Consider the following 19,265-nt stretch of genomic DNA (forward strand, 5'->3'; position numbering starts at 1 on the left):
GTTAATAAAGATACGAAAAAAGAAACGTAATGTATATGTAACTGAATGCGTACGTCGACAGTATCCTTGCCAGCAATGATAAAAAGAGGTGATTGTTCACCTCGGGTGAGTGTGACGAAGAATGTTCATCAAGGTCTTTAAAAAGTAAAGTCGAAGAAAACCGACGGCGAACTGAAATTGCTATGGATAAGTGTGCATCCCACGCAATATTATATCGCTCGAGTTTTTACTTAACTACAGCTAAACCAAAAGGAGGGTAATTACGTTTCTCACGTGTCTGTTTAAATAAACGTGTTAGTGTTCATTAGTTTCATTCTAGATCTCAGACAGCTGGGTCGATTTTGACAAATGAGGTGTCCTTGAATTCGTTTTAACACTGCGGGTGACATATAATAGGCGACGTTACAACATATGACGTAATGTCTTATTCAAAAATAGTTTCTAATTCTTCGTGGCCCAATTTCTATTTCATTATTTTGTAACTTCTTAATATAATTCTATGAAATTTTAACGCGAACCGATTACGTCTACGGAAGATCCTCGTTAAGAACAGTTATCGGCTAGAATTATACGGGGATGCTTTACAAACAAATATCGTAAGATTTTATAGACCCTGGATGTAATGGATGAAGAACGCATCTCGTGCGCTTTCGATTCACTCGTGCACAATAATGATTGCTTGATAATTAGCTTCAGGAATCTCGTATCGTTTAAAAAGGAAGAAGAGATAAACGTAGAAAGCAAGGCAATTGTTGGAAACGCGAGTACATTAACATGGACTATTAGAAAACAGAGCAAAAAGTATAAAAAATTTAGCGACAAATGTTAAAAAAAGTCAAGTGACTACTCTAACTCCTTACAAGTACATAATAATCTGTTCATGTTTGAATTTGCATACTTATCACTATCATTTATATCAGGTAAAAACTCTTAATTCTGCTTTTCTGACTTTGTCTTCTAATTTCACTTCTGAACAGAATAGAGCTGCCATCTAACGCACACGATAGAATTGCACGAAAGAAAAAAATAAAAGCACCGGGGGATGAGGGATACTTATTGGAAATAAACATAATAATACGATAAATTGATCATGCAATATCAAATTAACCTAAATATAAAGTTTCCAATTCAATTCATGCTCCAAAATATAATACTGCTTGCAACTTACAAGCTATAGTTGTCGTACTACTGTTTGGCTATCACAAATACGAAAAAACGTGATTACTTACAGCACTCGTGATGCAGAGAACTAAAATCCGATGTAGGGCTCCAAAACCGTGTACACAACAGCTCGAACAAATTGAATAATCTTCAAAGTCATGCACAATCACCAAAAAGAAAGTCAGCCTCCAACCATGTAGTCATTTACATCAATTATTCACTGAATTGAGACCTTTATGCAGCGCGTCTACTGTTTATTATTGCACAAAGTAAATTATTAACCATTAAAGAAAGAATGAGACTGCTTGCAACCGAGATTTGGTGATTAAACTTATAAATTCTAAACACAATCCAACGCACGATACGCGCTTCAAATGCGACGAACCACAGCTAACTTCACCGTCCAATTGACATTGGTACGCGTGAGAGACGTAAGAGAATAAGTAAGGTTGGTCATCCTCCTGCTTCCGATCGGTCTTTCCTTTCAGTACAGCAAAATGGCTGATCAGGTACGTTTTCGTCAACTACATCAATATACACATATTTCCACGCTTAAGTTAATCATTTATTAAATATTATTATCCGCGCAAGAATCTCGATTTGCAAATTTAATAATGGATAAAAAAGAATCGATTCAAATTATCACGAAAAGGTTATGCATTGTGATGTGTATGCTGCACGTGGCCACGCGAATGCACTCGATACTTAAACGAAATGTCATATAAACAGATATTGAATCTCTATTCAAATGAACTTTCTATTTTTCAGACTGAGCGTGCGTTCCAGAAACAGCCCACGATCTTTCTTAACCGAAAGAAAGGTCTGGGCCCCAAAAGGCGGAAGCCTATGAGGTACAGCCGCAATGTAGGTCTCGGCTTCAAAACACCCCGCGAGGTAAGTATTATACGAGGAGAATTGATAAATCTGAATTATAATCGATGAAATGATGTGATCTTTTGTTTTATATTAATTTTCTAGGCTCTGGAAGGAACCTACATTGACAAAAAATGCCCATTCACTGGCAACATTTCTATAAGAGGACGCATTCTCACTGGAGTAGTGCAAAAGATGAAAATGCAGAGGACTATTGTTATTCGTAGGGATTATCTTCATTATATTAGAAAATATAATCGTTTCGAGAAGCGTCATCGTAACATGAGTGTTCACCTGAGTCCCTGCTTCAGGTTTGTATACATTTACGTGTGATCCATGCAATGAGACCAGAGAGCATTTATAAATGCAAAGAATTATTAGAATGATGATATTGACGACGGTCTTCTGAATTATAATTTGAAGTAGTTTATTCGTCTACTGAAAAGAAATTTAATGCTACGTTTACTGTAAAAATGAAATTCTTCTGGTATTCATTGTTACTATCTCTTCCAGGGATGTGGAGATCGGTGATGTAGTCACTATTGGAGAGTGTAGACCACTCAGTAAAACGGTCAGATTTAATGTTTTGAAGGTCTCCAAAGGAACTGGATCGAAGAAGAGTTTCAAGAAGTTCTAAGATCACAAAAGCCACGGCTTGGGGTGAGTAAATAAACCTGTTCCATTTTATTAAGTTAATTGCAAGTTGAATGATGATACTAACGACGGTCTTCTGAATTATTTAGAGTGAAAGACATTAAATCGTAGACCTGAATATTTAAAAAATATGATTTTTATATACTTTCATAGGAAGGAAGTTCATTGTTTGATCATAATTTCTTCTATGTTACAGAAGGAATGGAGGCTGCTGTGAGCGGAAAAGGGAAAGATGTTAATTACCATCTTGATTTGTATCTTACATCGCAAGTTGACAAATAAAAAAAATTTCTAGATACCTAAATGTTTTTACTTTGAAAACCTAACACCCACAGTTCTTCCGATCATACGTGTATTGCGAAGGACAGAAAGTAGATTATAAATTTGTGTTAAAAAATATATTTTTACAAATTTTAACAAGGAAAACAGTCAGATCATATCAAAAGCATGTTTTACACAATCTTAAAATGACTTAATTACTTAATTCTTATTGTCATAGGAAAAAGAGAAATCGTCTATTCTAGTCTAATAAATAATACGATATTAACACGAGATACAAATCAATCGTAAACATAATATTAATATGTTTTCTTTCGATACTGTTAGTACAAAGTAGAAACAAAAATGATGTCTATCACAAGCCTGCATGATACTGTCAGAACGTAAGAACATATATATAATTTATGTACACTCTTCTGCCTTTGTACTTAAAACTTTATACACAACTTCCTTGCCAATTAACGCTCATCTTTGGCGATCCCTGCGTTTATGAGTTCATACTACATTCGGCAAAATTCACCGAAATTCAAAAACGCACATGCAATAGCATGCGCAAGCGAGACTTCTAGATCAATACTGTATTAAACAGATAATCACAAAGGCACTGTATCGTGCTATACAATTAATCTTTCGATTAAAAAACATAGCTCATTTATAAAATAGTATTTCCATATCATTCGTTAAATATCATGTCTACGCCAAGTGCATACAATGCAATTGGCATGTCGAGTAAGATTCTAAAATTTACTTATTACGTAATTTCGCTTTTAGTGAAGAACATATAAATTTTTACAAAACTTGTAAACATGGTAAATTGTACTTCGAGTGAACATCCTTTTGTTGAAAAGTAAATTACTTAATGATCAGCAGTCGAGTGATTCTTAGAGGAGAAATCTACCGCATAGAGTATATATATAATAATAATAGGTCCAGCAAAGCCTAACAATAAGGAAAATCCAAGGAGCTGTGTCCAGGATATTCCACAGTCATCACCAGAACATTTAAATGTGTCTGTTAAATTAGTATTCTCCCTGTTACTTTCTACTTGAGGAATCAACTGGTCGTTTTCTGAACTAGCAATTTCCATAGTATTAACATTATTGTAAGATGACAAAGGTTCACAAACGGAATTCAATATGATGGCATTAATTTCTGAATTTGGCAACTCAGCCACGACAGGGTTTCTCTCAGTTCCCTTCTCTTCATTGGCAGTGGATATACTTACTTCATTCTCGTCTTGCTGTTCACTCTGATTCTGCTCTAAAGTTTCAGTCAATAAAGAGAACGGCTGAACAGGCACTCTGATGAACCTTCTTGCATGAATCTCATTTTCTTTGTGAATCTTGTTAATCCTCTTCAATTCAGAAATCTGTAAATATAAATTCTCACTGCAGTTTACTGCATATTATCCTTTTACCTGTTTCATTACCGTGCATCTGTATCGTAGGGCCAATGCTTGCAGAGTATCCTCCGCTTTCAGTGGTACATTTATCACCTCTATTTTTCGTGGCGATGATGCAGGTTTGTCACGTTGCTGCAGGGGGATAGAATCTTCATCCCCGCTATTTTCGTCATCGGAATATAGAAAAACATAATGCGGGGAACCGTCCCTCTGAGTCCCGCGATGATAAACCATTTTTCTGTTAAATAAAATCCCCTTTTTTTCTGTATACAAAGATTTGATGGAAGGACGAACAAGAAAGAATTTAGTAATTACTGTACTGATACGTGATAGTTAATTAGACGTACATTTTCAAGCTGTATCACCATTGACAAGCAATCAGATTATCAGTGTCAATTACCTCATGCTTCCTCGTCGGCCGTAAATTCACCTCGATACCACTTATCATTCGTCATACGTGTCCCTCGAGTGTGAATGACATTTCAATCAGGAATCATTATCTAAATCCTGTGTCGATCATGGATGGGAACGAAACATCTTTCATCACGGAACATGCGTACTGTACACGTAGAAAACGCGTGCATCTACACGACGACGACGAGTAAAGGTTAGAGTTTCTATTACAAAATTCTATGAACAGCGAATGCGTATACGTCGAATTGTGCGTGGTAAAATTCGAATTACTCCTCAAAATGATGCGATATGAAGAAGAAGGTGAAACGTTAAAGGACAAGAGCAGATGCGCTCATTTACGTGCGAATTTAAAAATGTGTTTGTTACAGACCGACTGTTGTCGAATTGTGAGTGGTTAAACTGCAGTGTCTCACTCTAATCTATTTCTTCTAGTACGTTGGGAAATTTTCGATTGGTCTGGGAGTGAAATAAAATTTTATACGCGATTCTTTTATTTCAGCAAAGGCGGACACCTAGAGAGTGTCTCAAGTCCAAAGATCCGTCTGTCCCTGAAGAATGCTACGCATTGTATGTATCGTTTTTCGAATGCAAACACTCAATCGTAAGTATGATTAGCAAAATTTTATTAAAAAGGCTAATATCAAATCAGGATCGTTCTTACGATTAATCAATGCGTTATTCTAAACTACACTTTCTGTTTTATTACATTTTATTAACTGTGCACCGATAATGAAGGACGTACAATAAACATAACAATTGAATTTTGTTTTTAGATTGACGGAAGACGCAGATTTAGAGGACCAAGGGAGTGAATTAGTGGAAATAATAACTAATAAGGGGAATTCATGTGATAACACGGTCTGTAAGATGTTAATATTAGAAGTGATTTATTATTATTTCGTTATTATTCGTTGTACATGATATAATAAATCCTATGATAATTTTCGAAGTGTCGTACAATGTCAGATCCTCCGATGAAACAAGAGTTTCATCCCCGCGATCGCAGGCACAACTCGATTCTCTGGTACGATCGTCGAGTCATCTTGGAAAGGCGTTGAATCCCACGCGGAACAAATTGTATTCTCGTAAACAAACTTGTGCAGGCGAACAATCGTTACTTTAATCCTTCGACCGCGCTGCGAATATTAAGCACAGTGTTTGATTGATTCAATTTTTGATTACAGAGGCACCGCGATTGAAGGATTAACAGGATTTTGCCTAAACTAATCACGTCTTACGTTATGTATAATCAAATCAGGCGCACCGTTCTTTGAACCGTTCGCTCAATTACGCTCACACGTATTTATTTTTCTCTTTTGTTTTTTAAACGCGTGTATCGTGTTTTACATTGGTCGCGATACACATGCGGATCACAGTAAAATCGCGAGTTTCTCGTATGCTTTGTTCGTTCGTCTTAATACATAAAGGGGTTCATCTTGATCCACAATTTCATCTCAGCGAGCGCGAAGGGACGTATCTTAAATAAATAATACGCCGTTAGATCCTTAAAAATCTACGTTTAATTGATCGCGCCTGCGCAATCGTCCTAGCTATTGTCTGTATGCAACAAGCGTATATTGACTATACGTTTTTATTTATGTTTTCCTGGTTTTTCTTATTTCTTTGTACTACATTGCCGAATCGTGCTACGCGTCCTCACTCTAAAATTTCTACGGGCACCTAAGAAAGATCTGGTTTAAGCATTCCCCGTCTCTCTCGCATCTTCCGGCGTACGAAAAAGAAGACGCCGAAGATCTACCCTCCCACCGGTGTGAAACAAAGTAACGAACAAGGATACAAATTCAAAAAATGAACAAACGATTCGTTGTTCGTGTTTCGAAGCCGTAACTCATTCGTTAGATCCTGCCCGTTTACAATCAAAGCCCGCGAGTATCGATTAATAATCCAGGGAATGATATGTAATATCAAACCTGCGAATGTAATTAATAAAAGATCTGGAGATTATGTTTACAAAGTGCCCTCCGTTCCGAGGAGCCGCTACCGTCTCGAGTTCTTCTTTACTTCGCCTAACTGATCTCGCAAAAGATTGTGTAGCATTTTCAATGATTACCTCTTACACTTCGTTTCTTCTTACTTATGATGAAGTCTTTCGCTGCGTTCGTTGTGATATATGCGGTAGTCGTTCGAATATCACAGTTTCACGAGTATATATATATGATATGTAGTTAGCGATTTAATCGATAGTCGTCGATACGGTAATAAAAGTGTACCTCGCAAATTTCTATGTTCAATGTATGTACATGCGAGTCGTGTGTTCACGATCGCATAAAACGCCGGATGAAATACATGTATGTAAAGTCGAAAAATACAAACTGGCCAGAGGCGTAGCTAAACGGGACTGCAGCCCGAAGCGTACAAGATTTATCATCGAGATTTCCCTAAAGCGTATACGAATATGCTTCCCCTTTAACGATAAAGTTCATCCCCTTGATTTCCTCATTTTTACCGGAAATCAGATACCAGACAGATCAATGTCTCGTGCGTACGAACTCCGATTTCGCCTGCTGGCTAGCCGTTGAGCTTTGACAAAAAAAGAGGGCTCGTTTCATGGAATTGCAGGTATTCGTAATAACGTCGGCAGTACGGCTCGATAAACTGACGTTATATTCACACGGAAACTCGTTACGATATAAGAAAATAAGTAACTTTATCAAACTTGCAGAATTCTTGAAACGATCAAAGTGTATGTTATGCCTCTGTAGTATTGTAAAAACTGCTTTTGTGGGTGAACGAAACGAGCCCTGAAAAGCTCATCTTCCTTAACACCGACCATCATCCCATTAAGGTAAATGGTTCTGCCGTTCCGCTGATCAACGCGATTCTCTTATCCGAAGACCGAGAGATTTTAGTCGACTAGAGGATGTCCTGTTCGATAGAACCACGCAACAGCAGTCGTGCTCTAGTCGTAACGAGTGCAACACGAAGAAACCGACGCGAGGCGTGAGCCAGCATCGTCCCGGATGATGCGTTCTCTCCAGGAAGTGTTCGGAGGGCTCTCATAGCGTAGCCCGCGTGGCCCTGTCCCGTTGCACCTTGCCGCGCTGTCAGCGTTTCCTGAGGAATCAGAAACATACCGAGGGCCTGTAGAGACCGGTATAACCGCAGAGACGTGCGCGCAACGCGGGCAACAGAATCGCCGCCGCGGATAGATTGTCTTGCAGCTGCGAACACTCGCAGATCAATAGGTACATCTTGTCGCCCTGCGACATGGATTTGTGCAACGTGATCCGCCTCAGACCTACCGATTTCGGCAAGTATCGATACATCATTCGGGCGCCTGAAAGTTTGCAATACGTTTCCTATCTGAACGAGTTCCATTGCTTTTCGTTACCGATGAAACTCGAACGATAGTAGTTAAAAAAATATACAGTACCGGTCCAATAGAGCCAGTTCTGTTCGAATTTGAGGCCGTCGTCACCTTCGAACACCTTGAAAATCGAGACAATGTAACCGGTGGACGGAATCGGTGGTCTGACGCCAGGTGGTTCCAACGGCGGCCTCGCTATGGTCGCCACCTCGTTGAAGAGATCCAGTGTGTGGCTGGCCGCGTATCGAAGGTCCCGAGGATCGAACTTCCTCAGAGCGGCGCATTGGACCTCGTTATAGAAATCGACGGGATCCGTGTTCTGCTTGTTTATCAGGTAGTACGTGATGAATGGGAATTCCGCTGAAATCGACAACGCATCATAGTCGATCGCAGTCCCTCGTTTATATTTCTGTGAAAATTAACGTCTTTACTATTCTTCTCCATGTTGGTAAGAAGAATGCTCTGGGAAGCGGATGGCGCTATTTCGGCGACCAGTTCGGCTGCAGTGTCCCGTTGAAGGACCAACGGCCGAGACGTCGGAGACTCGACCAGAGGATCCAGGGGTTCCAGGGGGGTCATGAAATGCGCTAGAACACATTGTTTCGGGTCCTCGACCTCGAGGACCGATAGTGGACTTCCGGGTCTCTTCTTGTCCGCTATAGGCGCGTGCTGCAACGAGTTGGAAACAAGCTGTGATTGAAAAAAAATATGTTAATCATCTCCCGGAACAATCTTCCGATTCTGTTTCCCTTCGCGCCGTCCATTAGTGAGTTAAAACAAAATATCTGGTAGACTTAGGAAAAACAAGCATACGGACGTGTTAGATGGTTACTCTTTCGGTAGTCCAAACAATACGGTAACGCGTTGCTTACGTTACGGCAATACGTCATTCATTAGAGGCTTTCGTTGTACTCTGTGTCGTCTATTTTTACGCGTTTGAGGCCGGGCCAGCAAGGTCTTTGCTGCTTGCAGCGAGACTGTAAGGCCAATAACTCGAGCATTCTGGTTTTAGCAGGTGCATTCCTGATTAGCATTGCTTCGTGCGGAACGTTGAAACGATTTAGCAGACGTTATCGGCTGTGAAATAATTCCAGCGTCAATGGGGCCTCGTTGAATCTACTCAGGAACAAATCTTATCGGTACGGTTGTTCTTTAAGTTTATTGTTACGTCACGTGCAAAATCGACGTTCGACAAACGTATTGTTAAATTTATATTATACTGTTCTAAATTCAGTTGCCACATGCTACGCTGTGTGTTAATAAAGAGTGGCGAGACAGTTTGTAAATGTACATACGGAAAGCGAGATTTGAATGCGTCGTCGTATGGAAGAAAGCTATGCGAAAATTATGCGATTGCATTAAGCTGTACAGAGTTTCGTTTGACCTACCGGTACACCCGCCGGTAAAAAGCGTTCGAGAGAGGCGAGGGGAATGATGAAACAGTCGCGGTCCAGGGTGGCCAGGGAGATCGGTTCACCGCGGGGAGGGCTGTTTCCGGAAACCACTAGAGGCGTGTACGCGCCGGAGCGGTTACCGCTGAAGGAAACCTATGAACGCCATACAATTTGAGATAATTAACTACAACAAAATTTCGGTACTGTCATACAGGATTGGTCCGTCTCCTCTGAAAATTCTATCCACAAACCAGTACCTGTCCTCGTTTCAAACGAAGTTTTCATTTATTCTACATACAAACTGATAGGAACGTGTATGTACAACTATGAGGTCATTTGAAGATAGCACGTATTTCGTATCAATTTTTTTAGTATTTAAAAATCATATTTATTTATGAACTATAAGATTAAAGAGCAATTCTAATGAGTGAAGCTTCGGATTGTCATTGTTGTTTGGGGATGTAGGTTAACGCGGCTCCTTTTGTCGTTACCCCGTTCACTGGTTCCGTCATGCAACGGACTTCGGGACGTGATTTATGGCAACGTGCAAAATGCCAGTAACCTCTCGCGACATTTTCGTCGAGTATAACGGCGACGTCTTCAGAGAGCACTGATGTAAGACGTCTCATAATACTTCTGTGGAGACCCGAATAGAAAAAATTCATTCGACCCTCAAAGGAATATAGATGAACCGTACTTTGAATATCGAATAATTCTGCGAGACAGTTCGACGTCGCTTTCTTCTATCTACTTTTTTTTACACATGGCAAGGTTCTAAAAGCTTGCGTCATGTAATCGTAGAACAATGCGAAGCGATTCGTAGCGTTCTCGAGCACACGTGCTGGCATCGGTAATTGAAATTATTTCTAAACAATGAGCCACGCAATTAAAGCGCNAATATCGAAATTAGAAGAAAAATGCACTATTTTTAATTATAGGAAATGCGTTTTTCTAAGGTACATGAACTTTTGGGATTGACTGTATAGCCAATACATCCTTAATTCTTCTAGTTTCACTTCCATTTGTTTAATACATAATGATGAACGTAAAAATAGAAGCTATCAAAAAGTCGAAAGTCTGTGCATTAAATAAATATTCTTTCTGATTCTGAAAATATTCTGCTTTAAATCTTCTTAATATCAAACTTCCGCAATAATTTTAATAACAAGAAACACCGCATCCTTTTTGTCCAACACTTTTACCATGAACCGTACAACACTCGAACAAACTTTGGATTTCTAAAACGGTCCCTCGGGTTGTCTGAAAAGTCCACTCGAGCGGACAACTATCTGCGATCCATCAGGGAATCCAGGTTCGATCGAGGCACGGAATGAGTGCAGGATATCGAACAGAGCCAGTCGACTAGCAGAAAATTTATGGCACGTCGCGAAATCCGCCTTGGTTTGCAATAAGATAGCGAGTTTGCGTGCCGGCTACGGTCAGCGTAGGTGTAAGTTTATGCAGGTTCGTTCCGTACACAGCCGTGCAACGTTTCCTCCCATGATTCCGGCCTGCCCCGTGAAAATCATGCTGTGTGTTGCATGTGTATACGTCACACCTAAACGTGAACGCCTGCATCCAACTCGGGATGCGTACTTCCTGTTGAAATATCGTCAGGAGTGTTCGGTCGTGTTTCTAGTAGCCACTCGTCGATACTGCGGGTTACAACTGTGTAATTTGCAACAGAACACAGCCCATCGACCTTTAGAAAGAGAACTGGCCTCCACTCCCTGTTCAACGAGTACCGCGGAATACTAGAGACGTTGAAGTGCGTCCGAGGATGCCAAACTATCGAACTAGACCCAACTGTTTACAAAACAGGTCGAAGTGAACGTGATTTTCTCTGACGATGCCAATAACGCATGCATATACGATATAATATAGAACACTTGATTGTATTCCAAGCGTAATTCATTAACGACATTGTCCCGTTTAATGACGTAAGGGTTGAATTCAATTGAGAATTTCGGACCAGGCATAAGTGACGAATTATGCGGAACGCGAACTTCGGGCTTGTCTCCGAACATGAGCAACAACTCCAATCGAGCGCGATAACTCTATCTGTATGCATCGTGTCCCCGATTCATCACACACGTGAATATCGCGAAACAAGATTTGCGATTCTCACGATATTCGTTTTGTAAGGATTCCGCGGATTTCTCCGCGACGAATGTTTTCTCTATCGAGAAATTGGAATAGTTTGTCCCGCGGTGTACAGAATCGACGAGCGTCGATTTCGCGATTGGCTTTTTTCGACTACAACGGATCTTTCGTCGAGGATCGTATTTTATCCGGTCGGAAAGGCGGTTGATTAAGTTCAACCTACATTCTCGACACCTGAACCCGAAGTATTTGATTAGATACGAGTGAACGATCACACATCGAAGTAAAGTGCATCAATCCTTTGGATGTGGCCTTCACGCCGACTGCGCGTCAATTTCATCTTTGAGGAATACCCGAGGTTAAACTGACATTTAAGCCGCAGCTGTACTTGTCGTTTCCAATCAGATCTTGTGGAAAATTCTTGTGCTCAGAAGTAGTGATACTCTGCTAGATCTTGAAATGACCTCTTGATTCATTCAGAAACATTAATTGACTATTCTAGAAAGACTGACTTACTGGATCGATGCCAATGTTTATGAAGTCGAGATCTTAACACTAAAACTACTGATAGTTTTTGCACACTAATGTACTAAATTTATATATTTTTACATTTGAATGCAATTTATTATTTCTAGTACTCTAGTTTGGTACCAGCTTAAATAATAATTACATGTTTAACAAAATGACACAGCATGGTAGGTTCAGTGTTGAAGAGAGACATGTTCAAAAATTCATCTCACGATCATCGCTACGATTTCCCAAATACACGTACCTGTCTAGACGCAGTAGTCGGTGTCGCCGGTTCCGATGACTCTTTCTGTGCCTGGGCCTGTTTCCTCCTCGCCTGCGCATTCCCGGCAGTCTGCCCGGAACTGCCTCCGCCGCCCCATTTGATCACATGGGGCCCGGAATTCCGACGGGGCGGCGGGCCCAGCCTCTCGGTCGGCTCGTCCGGCGGCGAACCGAGCGCACCTCCTGACGGAGGGGTGAAGAACAGGTGAGTCCGGTATCCGAACCCCTGGTGCTCGTGATCGGCCATCGACGGGAAGTAGCCGAACTCCCGGCTTCGTCTGACCGGCGCGCGGTTCCCGACAATCGACTGGCCGCGCAACACGCCGAAACGAGACCCCGAGTAACCCCAACTTCCCGGTCCGTGTGCGGTCCCGAGGGTAGACCGACCCTCCAATCCACCGCCGCCGCCGCCGCCTCCTCCTCCACCACCACCGAATCCCCTCTCGGAGAAGTTCTTGCGGAACATAAGATTCATGACTGACAAGGTGAAGTGTACGGGTACGAAACGTACAGGAAAGAAACGTCGACGTTCACGAACGATGTGTCTGGTTTATTTTTCACCGCAGTGTGTGATAACGATCGGTTTGTTTCGACAAGCCTCGAGGATGATGGTTTTAAACAGTTTACGGAACAAGAAGCAGCGCGCCGGTGGTGGTGGTGCTCGACGATCACGAAAGCGTCCCTAGGCAGCTTGTCGCAACTTTTCTCTCTCGCTGGCTTTTTGTCTCTACCGTCAGACGGGTTCACTAGCGATTTTCGTTGGAAGATAATTCGAGTCCGGGATAAGAAATTTCGTAACTTCGATCGATAGTCTTTCGACGGGCTGATGAACCCCTGCCGTCGAACTTCATTCGCGGGATCAACGGTTCCACTTACGAAGCGAGAATAACAATTTCGTCACTGTTTCGATTTTAAATACGATCAACTTTATCTGTTAATCAAGAACGGGTTAAGAGAGTTTCCGACGATTTGAACGTTTAGTCTCCTTGCTTTTTAAGGGTGAAAGAACTCTTCAGCTTTGAGTTAGAATGAATTTTGTTTACCATCGCGTGAAACGCTCGAAGTTCCAGCCAATAGAAACTTGAACAACTAAGATTTTCAGCCTTCTTTTGCTCGTTTTTAAAAATATCCTTGTCATTGTACATCTCTAGTTTCCGTAAACAGGCAAACTTTCGTCGAAGTTCGAAAAGAAGCACAGTTACGATGTGTATTTATGTTCTCCACGAGGTTCGATTGAATCAAAGGCCTGGGCGTCGTCGGTTCGCCGGCTTCAAGGTAACTAACTTCCCCGGCCTCTTTTCCTGTCCACTTGGCGAGCTACCATCGCGATTGCACCTGCAAACTAGCCTCTCCCAGTCCTCCTTCCAACGACCGCAGTGAAAAATGCACGGCAGAACGTACAACTGTAATAATGTAGCCGGGTGCGATGAGATCATTTATACAATGAGAGAGCTCGGTACAAACGGTTTAGAACCGCCCCACGGTTCGAAGACGATCTAACTACGCTCAGCTTGGCTCGCCAACAGCCTCAAGGTCTGAGATTATAATTACACCTCGGAAAATGACGGATCGCGTGTCACGCGGGAATCACAGATCTTCATTTATCGTTCTAATAAAGATGCATAGCCTGTCATTATTGAACTCAATCACGATTCCTTTCCATTGTTAGTTAAACGATTATCGAAACTGTTCACTGGTTTCCTACGATTTTTCTGCCAATTATTCTTTAGTATACTTCTAGTTATTATAAGCTGTGACGCTTTTAAATAGATCGCAGATTTTATGTATTTATTAAGAAACTAGATAACATAAACGAGATATGTTATTCGTGAAACTGTATAAAATATCAAGAAGTATATGTGCGTATATTGCAGCCAGTATTGACTACCATGAATCGTAAATTTTGCATTAAAATCCAAAGTCTGCAAACTCCTCGGGTTTACGCATTTCGCGAACTCTTCGATCGAACAACTGTTTCCTCACCGTCGTCACTCGATTAACTATAACTAACTATAAACAGCAACTTTCTAACAATTTCTTAACACCGTTCTGACACACTGAATTCCGAAAACTTTTGTATTAAAATTCCAACGACTATGGATTCTCGAAGGTCGTTTAATCACGCTCGATGCGTCTTGTTGCACGTCGGAACGGAGTCGCGTCACGCGTTCACCGATCACGATTTCGTGACGATCTCGACACTGCGTCGAAGGACTGTTATGCCCGAACGAAACCAAGTAATAGACGAGTTCGTCGATTGATCTGCCGCAGCCCCAGCGACTGTCTTGTCACGGCAGCGTTCGCTGTTTACGGCGCAGAGCCGGCTGAACCACGGACACGTTCAAGGGGGCTCGATACACCCACCGGTCGACCTGGAACATCGACTGCGATGGCCTCAAGTTCGATCTACTCCTATGCCTTGAATAATTACGCTACCGTGAATCATCGAATTCCTTATCGCACTGTTCCTTAATGTTCATCAACGTCCACTTTTTGATAGGTCAATGTCTGATTTTGCAATTGGCAAATCCAGATTATGAGAAATAGCTAGCCAAATAAAAAGACGTATAAAATTTCGTTCAAATAAGGGATTAAATATCCGGGGACTTTTTTACATAAAAGGAAATTTGTCACTTCAAAGAATTTCGTCGAATTTATCCATTTGTCAGTTTCCCAACGAAAACGAAGCAAAGTCAAGTGGTACCAAAGGAACGTCTCTTCCAAGAAACCGTGCATTCTTCGCGTACGAAACGACGAACGCGTCTAACATTGCCAACTGGCCTGCACAAAGGAGGAACGTTCGAATGCACGAACGAGAATGCTGATACGTGCTCCGTTCAGCCAGCGACAGAATTAACGAGCATCGCGTCAGGCATGAGAGAGACAAGGTTCCACACGGTGGAACTCCGAGCATAAATTTTCCAAACCGATCTGCACGCGACAGTGTCTTCTTTGTAATTAACAAGGCAAATCGAATCGCGTCTTTCGTAGGAGAAAAAAAAAAATGAATTAGAGCCCGAAGCTTCGCTCCCGGCAAAAACCCGTTCGCTGCTCGTTACGCGGTTCAATTAAACGGCCACCTTCGGCTGCTTTCGTTCGTCTGTCAGCAAAAAACACCGGGCCTCCTGCGCAGAACACGAACATGGAAAGCAAAAACAACAAGCAACAGTTATCGGCTACGGTGGACGATAACAAATTACACTTAGCGCAATGATAAATTAGTTTTGGTGAGAACTGGCTAACACTACTGCTACCTCAAAAATACAGAGCGAAGCGTAGAAACAACTGTACAAGATTCACCTTGATTTGTTACGACCGAGTCATTGTTATACTTAATCCGAAAACGACACCAAACTTAATTCCGTGATTAATTGAATGAACATGATTCGGACACGTTTAGTGCTTGTAACGATCTATAAACGTGAGGTGACATGGACAATTATTAATCCGGAAGGTGGCAGCCGGCAGTGCCTTTCCGGAATTCAAGCAAAACGTTTGTAGTCAATTAGAAAACTTCCGAGTTCAATGTATGTGCACATTATATCCGTGGGTTTCAAGGAGACTCGGAGGGGGGCTGTCCAGGTACGCAGCTATTCCACTGCAGTCTGCGGACAGCCGGACAGAGAACGATTATAGCACCGTTTATCCACAGCACAATAATTCACAAACACATAGACAACGATTAACTCGCGATGCGTGTGTACGTTTTGTGTGTCCTGACGACGGTGGTACCTGATGATTAGCTCGCTAAGTGGTCGGAGAGCGATGGAGCACGACAAATCGGTGAAGTCACTACGCACAGAGGTGTAATTGCGAGACACGCATGTTCTTCGGATCTACTACTGTCACTCAAGACGATCTAATTACCAGGCAAATGGAACAGGATGAATCGAAATTCGTTGGAAAAATTTCACCGCACGCGAAACGGCGTATTGCTCTATCTATGCGCTAGATCGATACGCTATTGAAATATTCACGGGGTGACGCGAAAGGGTTGGTGTGTCGCGCAGCGAATTCAAGGTCTCAGCCGACCAGAGGCGTTCGTTATCTCTCGGTCACCGTGATTCTTCCCATACACACGGTGTCGGATTACGAAAAGAATGGATCGGATCGATCGATCCCGGCGTGCTACCACGTGTCCTCGACGAACGACTCGGTCAAAGTGAGGGGTAGGTTCGCCACGCGACCGACAGCCTAGCACTGAACCGCCTGCACGAATCGTCTCGACGCTGACCAAGCCCGATTACGTTCGCCCCACCGACTACTATTTTACCACCTACTGCCGCTGTTTCGCGCCACTTTCATCGCTCGAGTCACCCAGGTAAATAATATTTAAAGAATGCTCGAAGCTGCCTCGCGTACGAACGTCCGCACCTCACGAAAGGCAGAAATCTGGCTGTGAAGTGAATTCATCGAAACTATTAAGAAAAATGGTGTGTTAATTATTGTTTTTTCTCAAGTCTTCAAACTTTGAATGTTTGTGGAGAAATCAAAAATATGTGAATCGTTATTAAAAATTAACCAATTTACATCTTTAAATCTAAAATTATATAAAATTGATAACAGATTGTGCAATTTAAAAATATATTACGTGAATTTATATTAAAAACGATAATCTAAAATCTACTGAGCGAACATCTTGCGTCAGGTTTGGTTTAAGACAGTTCGGATTAAATATCGCATGTTGTATCGCTAGGCAATATTTTTCTCGACGAGCATTTGGCACTGACTTGTACCACATCACGCATCTGATCATGTTTTGTTGGCGTAAACATTAGATTCCTCCGATGAACGCCGAGAACGATTGCGGCGGTGCCTGCTTGTTGCGTCGTGTTTGCAGTAGTTCTTGCATTTATAGTAAAATAGTTGCGGTTGAGGATCGATAATAAATAAACTTCCAGGATTTTCATCCAACACTTCTGTGATATTCATTANAAATATACAGCAACATATTTTCCATTCGTTTTTATTTAGTTCAAATAAAATTGCTTCCTTTTTCATTTATTTATGTGGATTAAAAAGTAACATTTCAGGGAAGAATTTCGTAGTCGTTAATGTCTGATTAGTTCTATTCACGTGCAGGATAAAGTATCATCTCGCACAGCGAAGAAACGTCGGCCTGCACTGTCGGTTTGACTACTGCCGTAATTCTACTGCGAGCCTCTAACGAGCAACGCCCTTATTTGTAATTAGCTGAACAGCCTTGAACGCGTTTCGCCTTCGTGTTTCTTGCAATTCTCGCGTTCCACAATCACTTGTTATCTTTTCTCTCTTAACATCAATTGAAACTACTGACATTCATATAATATTAACTTTATCTCAATTTATACTTTTAATTTCTCTGACAACAAATTATTTTCATAATTATAAATTCTATGAGTCAAGACATTTTAATTTAACGATTAATCACGGTTTAATTTAATTTATTTAAATAAATCGGATAAAAGCAATTTGGACGAATAGCAATTAGCATTATTTCAATTTCTACATTTCTTTGTATGATAGCGAAAGAAAAGTTTCTGTAACGAACGATCAGGTATTATTTACACGTGGTCGATTCGAAACTTATTATTTTTGGCACTCGCCACGGGACTAAAGTTAACGCGCGTTATTAACAGAGCGTTGGCGATAGGACAGAAACTATGAATATACATCAAGGTGGTGGTGGTCACGCCGCATCGGATCGCGTCGCGCCGTAACGTCGGCATGGAAAATCGGGATGGAATCAGCCCGTCGATCCCGCAATGTCACGGCGATCGATGCCCGACCTTGATCCAGAGGCTTATCGAAACGGAACGACTTCGTTAATCTCCTTAATGGTGGCCGCTCCACATTTTCCAGTGGAACGATTTTCCACGACATGCCCGGGCTACTTTCCGTTTTTGAGGGATTGAAATGGTCGGCCTACGGTTTCTTTCAAGACGTACTTTCAATATCTTTCATATCTACTTTACTTATAAGATCTCCAGCTTTCTATCTCTGGATAACATCAAAATGCAGTGGAACTTTTATTATTTAAACAACCATTATTTGAACCGATGCCGTATTTAACAGGGAATGCAAAGCTCCCTTTGTGTTATCATACGACAGGCAACACGTGATCGTAGTCGTTGATACCTTTCGCTGTCACGAAACTCCCGCAAAGTTCAAATAATCATTGGCTTCCCTGATGCAGCACAATGTCTGGTCGTTTTACACGCGCGTTCGCCCGCTGCAAATACGCGCAGTGTGGATGGAACAAGTTCGCCGATGGGTTTAGTCGAATACGATTCGAGGGAATTCGTACAACGAGAGGCACACCCGCGGTTGGAACAGCGTGAAAAACGCCTTTTACAAGAGCATCGGAACGAAAATGAAAAATGAGAGTGATGGAACATGAAAGACGAATGAACGTTGATAAAAATAAAGAAAAATGGAGAGTTTGCACTTTATATTAGTTTTTCCGTTTTATCTCTTTCGTATCTACAGGATAATGCACTTAGAATTCTTTCCCGGTGGGCTCTCAAAGAAGTTATGCTTTCATATCGGAAAATTTCGTTCAACTTTTATTTTATGTCGGAAGTTCAAAGGATGCTTCCAACCACCCTCGGCTATTAATCATCTCCGATCCATAAGTCCTTTATGCGGCTAGACGTATTATTCTTTCTTAAGAAAAGTTTATCCGCGAACGTGACGTGGAATGTCACGCGTTAACTTCCCGCAAGCTCAAAGAACTCATTGTTTTCTCTTCACCTATAGGTCACGCGTCCATTGTAACCAACAATATGTTACCTCAAAACTTGGGTCATTTCTTCCTATTTTACTTGTTAGAAAAATGGCAGTAAATCATTTTTTAATATAATGTACTGTTCACTATATGCATGTA

General features: G+C 41.5%; 4 protein-coding genes across 14 annotated transcripts; 2 read left to right on the top strand and 2 right to left on the bottom strand.

The window, feature by feature from the left end:
* Positions 1-1,578: 1,578 nt before the first annotated feature.
* Positions 1,579-2,986, top strand: RpS11 (ribosomal protein S11). 2 transcript variants are annotated; one of them, XM_018029878.2, is made up of 5 exons: positions 1,579-1,670; positions 1,930-2,055; positions 2,140-2,345; positions 2,548-2,694; positions 2,885-2,986. In XM_018029878.2, exons 1-4 carry the CDS (start codon positions 1,659-1,661, stop codon positions 2,669-2,671), a joined length of 468 nt encoding a protein of 155 aa, XP_017885367.1. In that variant the 5' UTR covers positions 1,579-1,658; the 3' UTR covers positions 2,672-2,694; positions 2,885-2,986. The 2 variants fall into 2 exon arrangements, with proteins under 2 accessions (XP_017885367.1, XP_017885368.1); XM_018029879.2 differs by having other exon boundaries at positions 2,888-2,986.
* An 85-nt stretch (positions 2,987-3,071) lies between these two features.
* LOC108628148 (lysM and putative peptidoglycan-binding domain-containing protein 3) lies at positions 3,072-4,861 on the bottom strand. Of its 2 annotated transcripts, none has more exons than XM_018029901.2 (3): positions 4,770-4,861; positions 4,397-4,607; positions 3,072-4,336 (listed from the first exon to the last, which is right to left on the bottom strand). In XM_018029901.2, the coding sequence occupies exons 1-3, from the start codon at positions 4,772-4,774 to the stop codon at positions 3,824-3,826; spliced, it is 729 nt and encodes a 242-aa protein (XP_017885390.1). In that variant the 5' UTR covers positions 4,775-4,861; the 3' UTR covers positions 3,072-3,823. The 2 variants fall into 2 exon arrangements, with proteins under 2 accessions (XP_017885390.1, XP_017885391.1); XM_018029902.2 differs by having other exon boundaries at positions 4,717-4,803.
* A 118-nt stretch (positions 4,862-4,979) lies between these two features.
* LOC108628149 (cytochrome c oxidase assembly factor 5) lies at positions 4,980-5,679 on the top strand. Of its 2 annotated transcripts, XM_026816265.1 has the most exons (4): positions 4,992-5,083; positions 5,152-5,169; positions 5,283-5,384; positions 5,557-5,679. In XM_026816265.1, exons 1-4 carry the CDS (start codon positions 5,072-5,074, stop codon positions 5,593-5,595), a joined length of 171 nt encoding a protein of 56 aa, XP_026672066.1. In that variant the 5' UTR covers positions 4,992-5,071; the 3' UTR covers positions 5,596-5,679. The 2 variants fall into 2 exon arrangements, with proteins under 2 accessions (XP_017885392.1, XP_026672066.1); XM_018029903.2 differs by having other exon boundaries at positions 4,980-5,169.
* Positions 5,647-17,323, bottom strand: LOC108628146 (uncharacterized). Of its 8 annotated transcripts, none has more exons than XM_018029898.2 (6): positions 16,533-17,323; positions 12,381-16,259; positions 9,500-9,658; positions 8,543-8,801; positions 8,178-8,471; positions 5,647-8,081 (listed from the first exon to the last, which is right to left on the bottom strand). In XM_018029898.2, exons 2-6 carry the CDS (start codon positions 12,873-12,875, stop codon positions 7,867-7,869), a joined length of 1,422 nt encoding a protein of 473 aa, XP_017885387.1. In that variant the 5' UTR covers positions 12,876-16,259; positions 16,533-17,323; the 3' UTR covers positions 5,647-7,866. The 8 variants fall into 8 exon arrangements, with proteins under 8 accessions (XP_017885387.1, XP_026672064.1, XP_017885381.1 ...); XM_026816263.1 differs by having other exon boundaries at positions 12,381-13,331; positions 16,133-17,323; XM_018029892.2 differs by having other exon boundaries at positions 12,381-16,005; positions 16,133-17,323.
* Between the last annotated feature and the right edge of the window lie 1,942 nt (positions 17,324-19,265).

Source organism: Ceratina calcarata, unplaced genomic scaffold, assembly GCF_001652005.2.
Source record: "Ceratina calcarata isolate Rehan_Ccalc_2016 unplaced genomic scaffold, ASM165200v1 scaffold501.2, whole genome shotgun sequence".
Classification (NCBI taxonomy): domain Eukaryota; kingdom Metazoa; phylum Arthropoda; class Insecta; order Hymenoptera; family Apidae; genus Ceratina; species Ceratina calcarata.

Coding starts and splice junctions, on each gene's coding strand:
- RpS11 (XM_018029878.2), top strand. Junction 2,056..2,139: donor GCTTCAAAACACCCCGCGAG/GTAAGTATTATA, acceptor TTAATTTTCTAG/GCTCTGGAAGGAACCTACAT. Junction 2,346..2,547: donor CACCTGAGTCCCTGCTTCAG/GTTTGTATACAT, acceptor TATCTCTTCCAG/GGATGTGGAGATCGGTGATG.
- LOC108628146 (XM_018029898.2), bottom strand. CDS start 12,875: ATGAATCTTATGTTCCGCAAGAACTTCTCCGAGAGGGGATTCGGTGGT. Junction 8,472..8,542: donor TACCAACATGGAGAAGAATA/GTAAAGACGTTA, acceptor TGTCGATTTCAG/CGGAATTCCCATTCATCACG. Junction 8,082..8,177: donor GAACTGGCTCTATTGGACCG/GTACTGTATATT, acceptor GCAAACTTTCAG/GCGCCCGAATGATGTATCGA.
- LOC108628148 (XM_018029901.2), bottom strand. Junction 4,337..4,396: donor CCCTACGATACAGATGCACG/GTAATGAAACAG, acceptor TTATATTTACAG/ATTTCTGAATTGAAGAGGAT.
- LOC108628149 (XM_018029903.2), top strand. CDS start 5,002: ATGAACAGCGAATGCGTATACGTCGAATTGTGCGTGGTAAAATTCGAA. Junction 5,170..5,282: donor AGACCGACTGTTGTCGAATT/GTGAGTGGTTAA, acceptor CTTTTATTTCAG/CAAAGGCGGACACCTAGAGA. Junction 5,385..5,556: donor TCGAATGCAAACACTCAATC/GTAAGTATGATT, acceptor TTTTGTTTTTAG/ATTGACGGAAGACGCAGATT.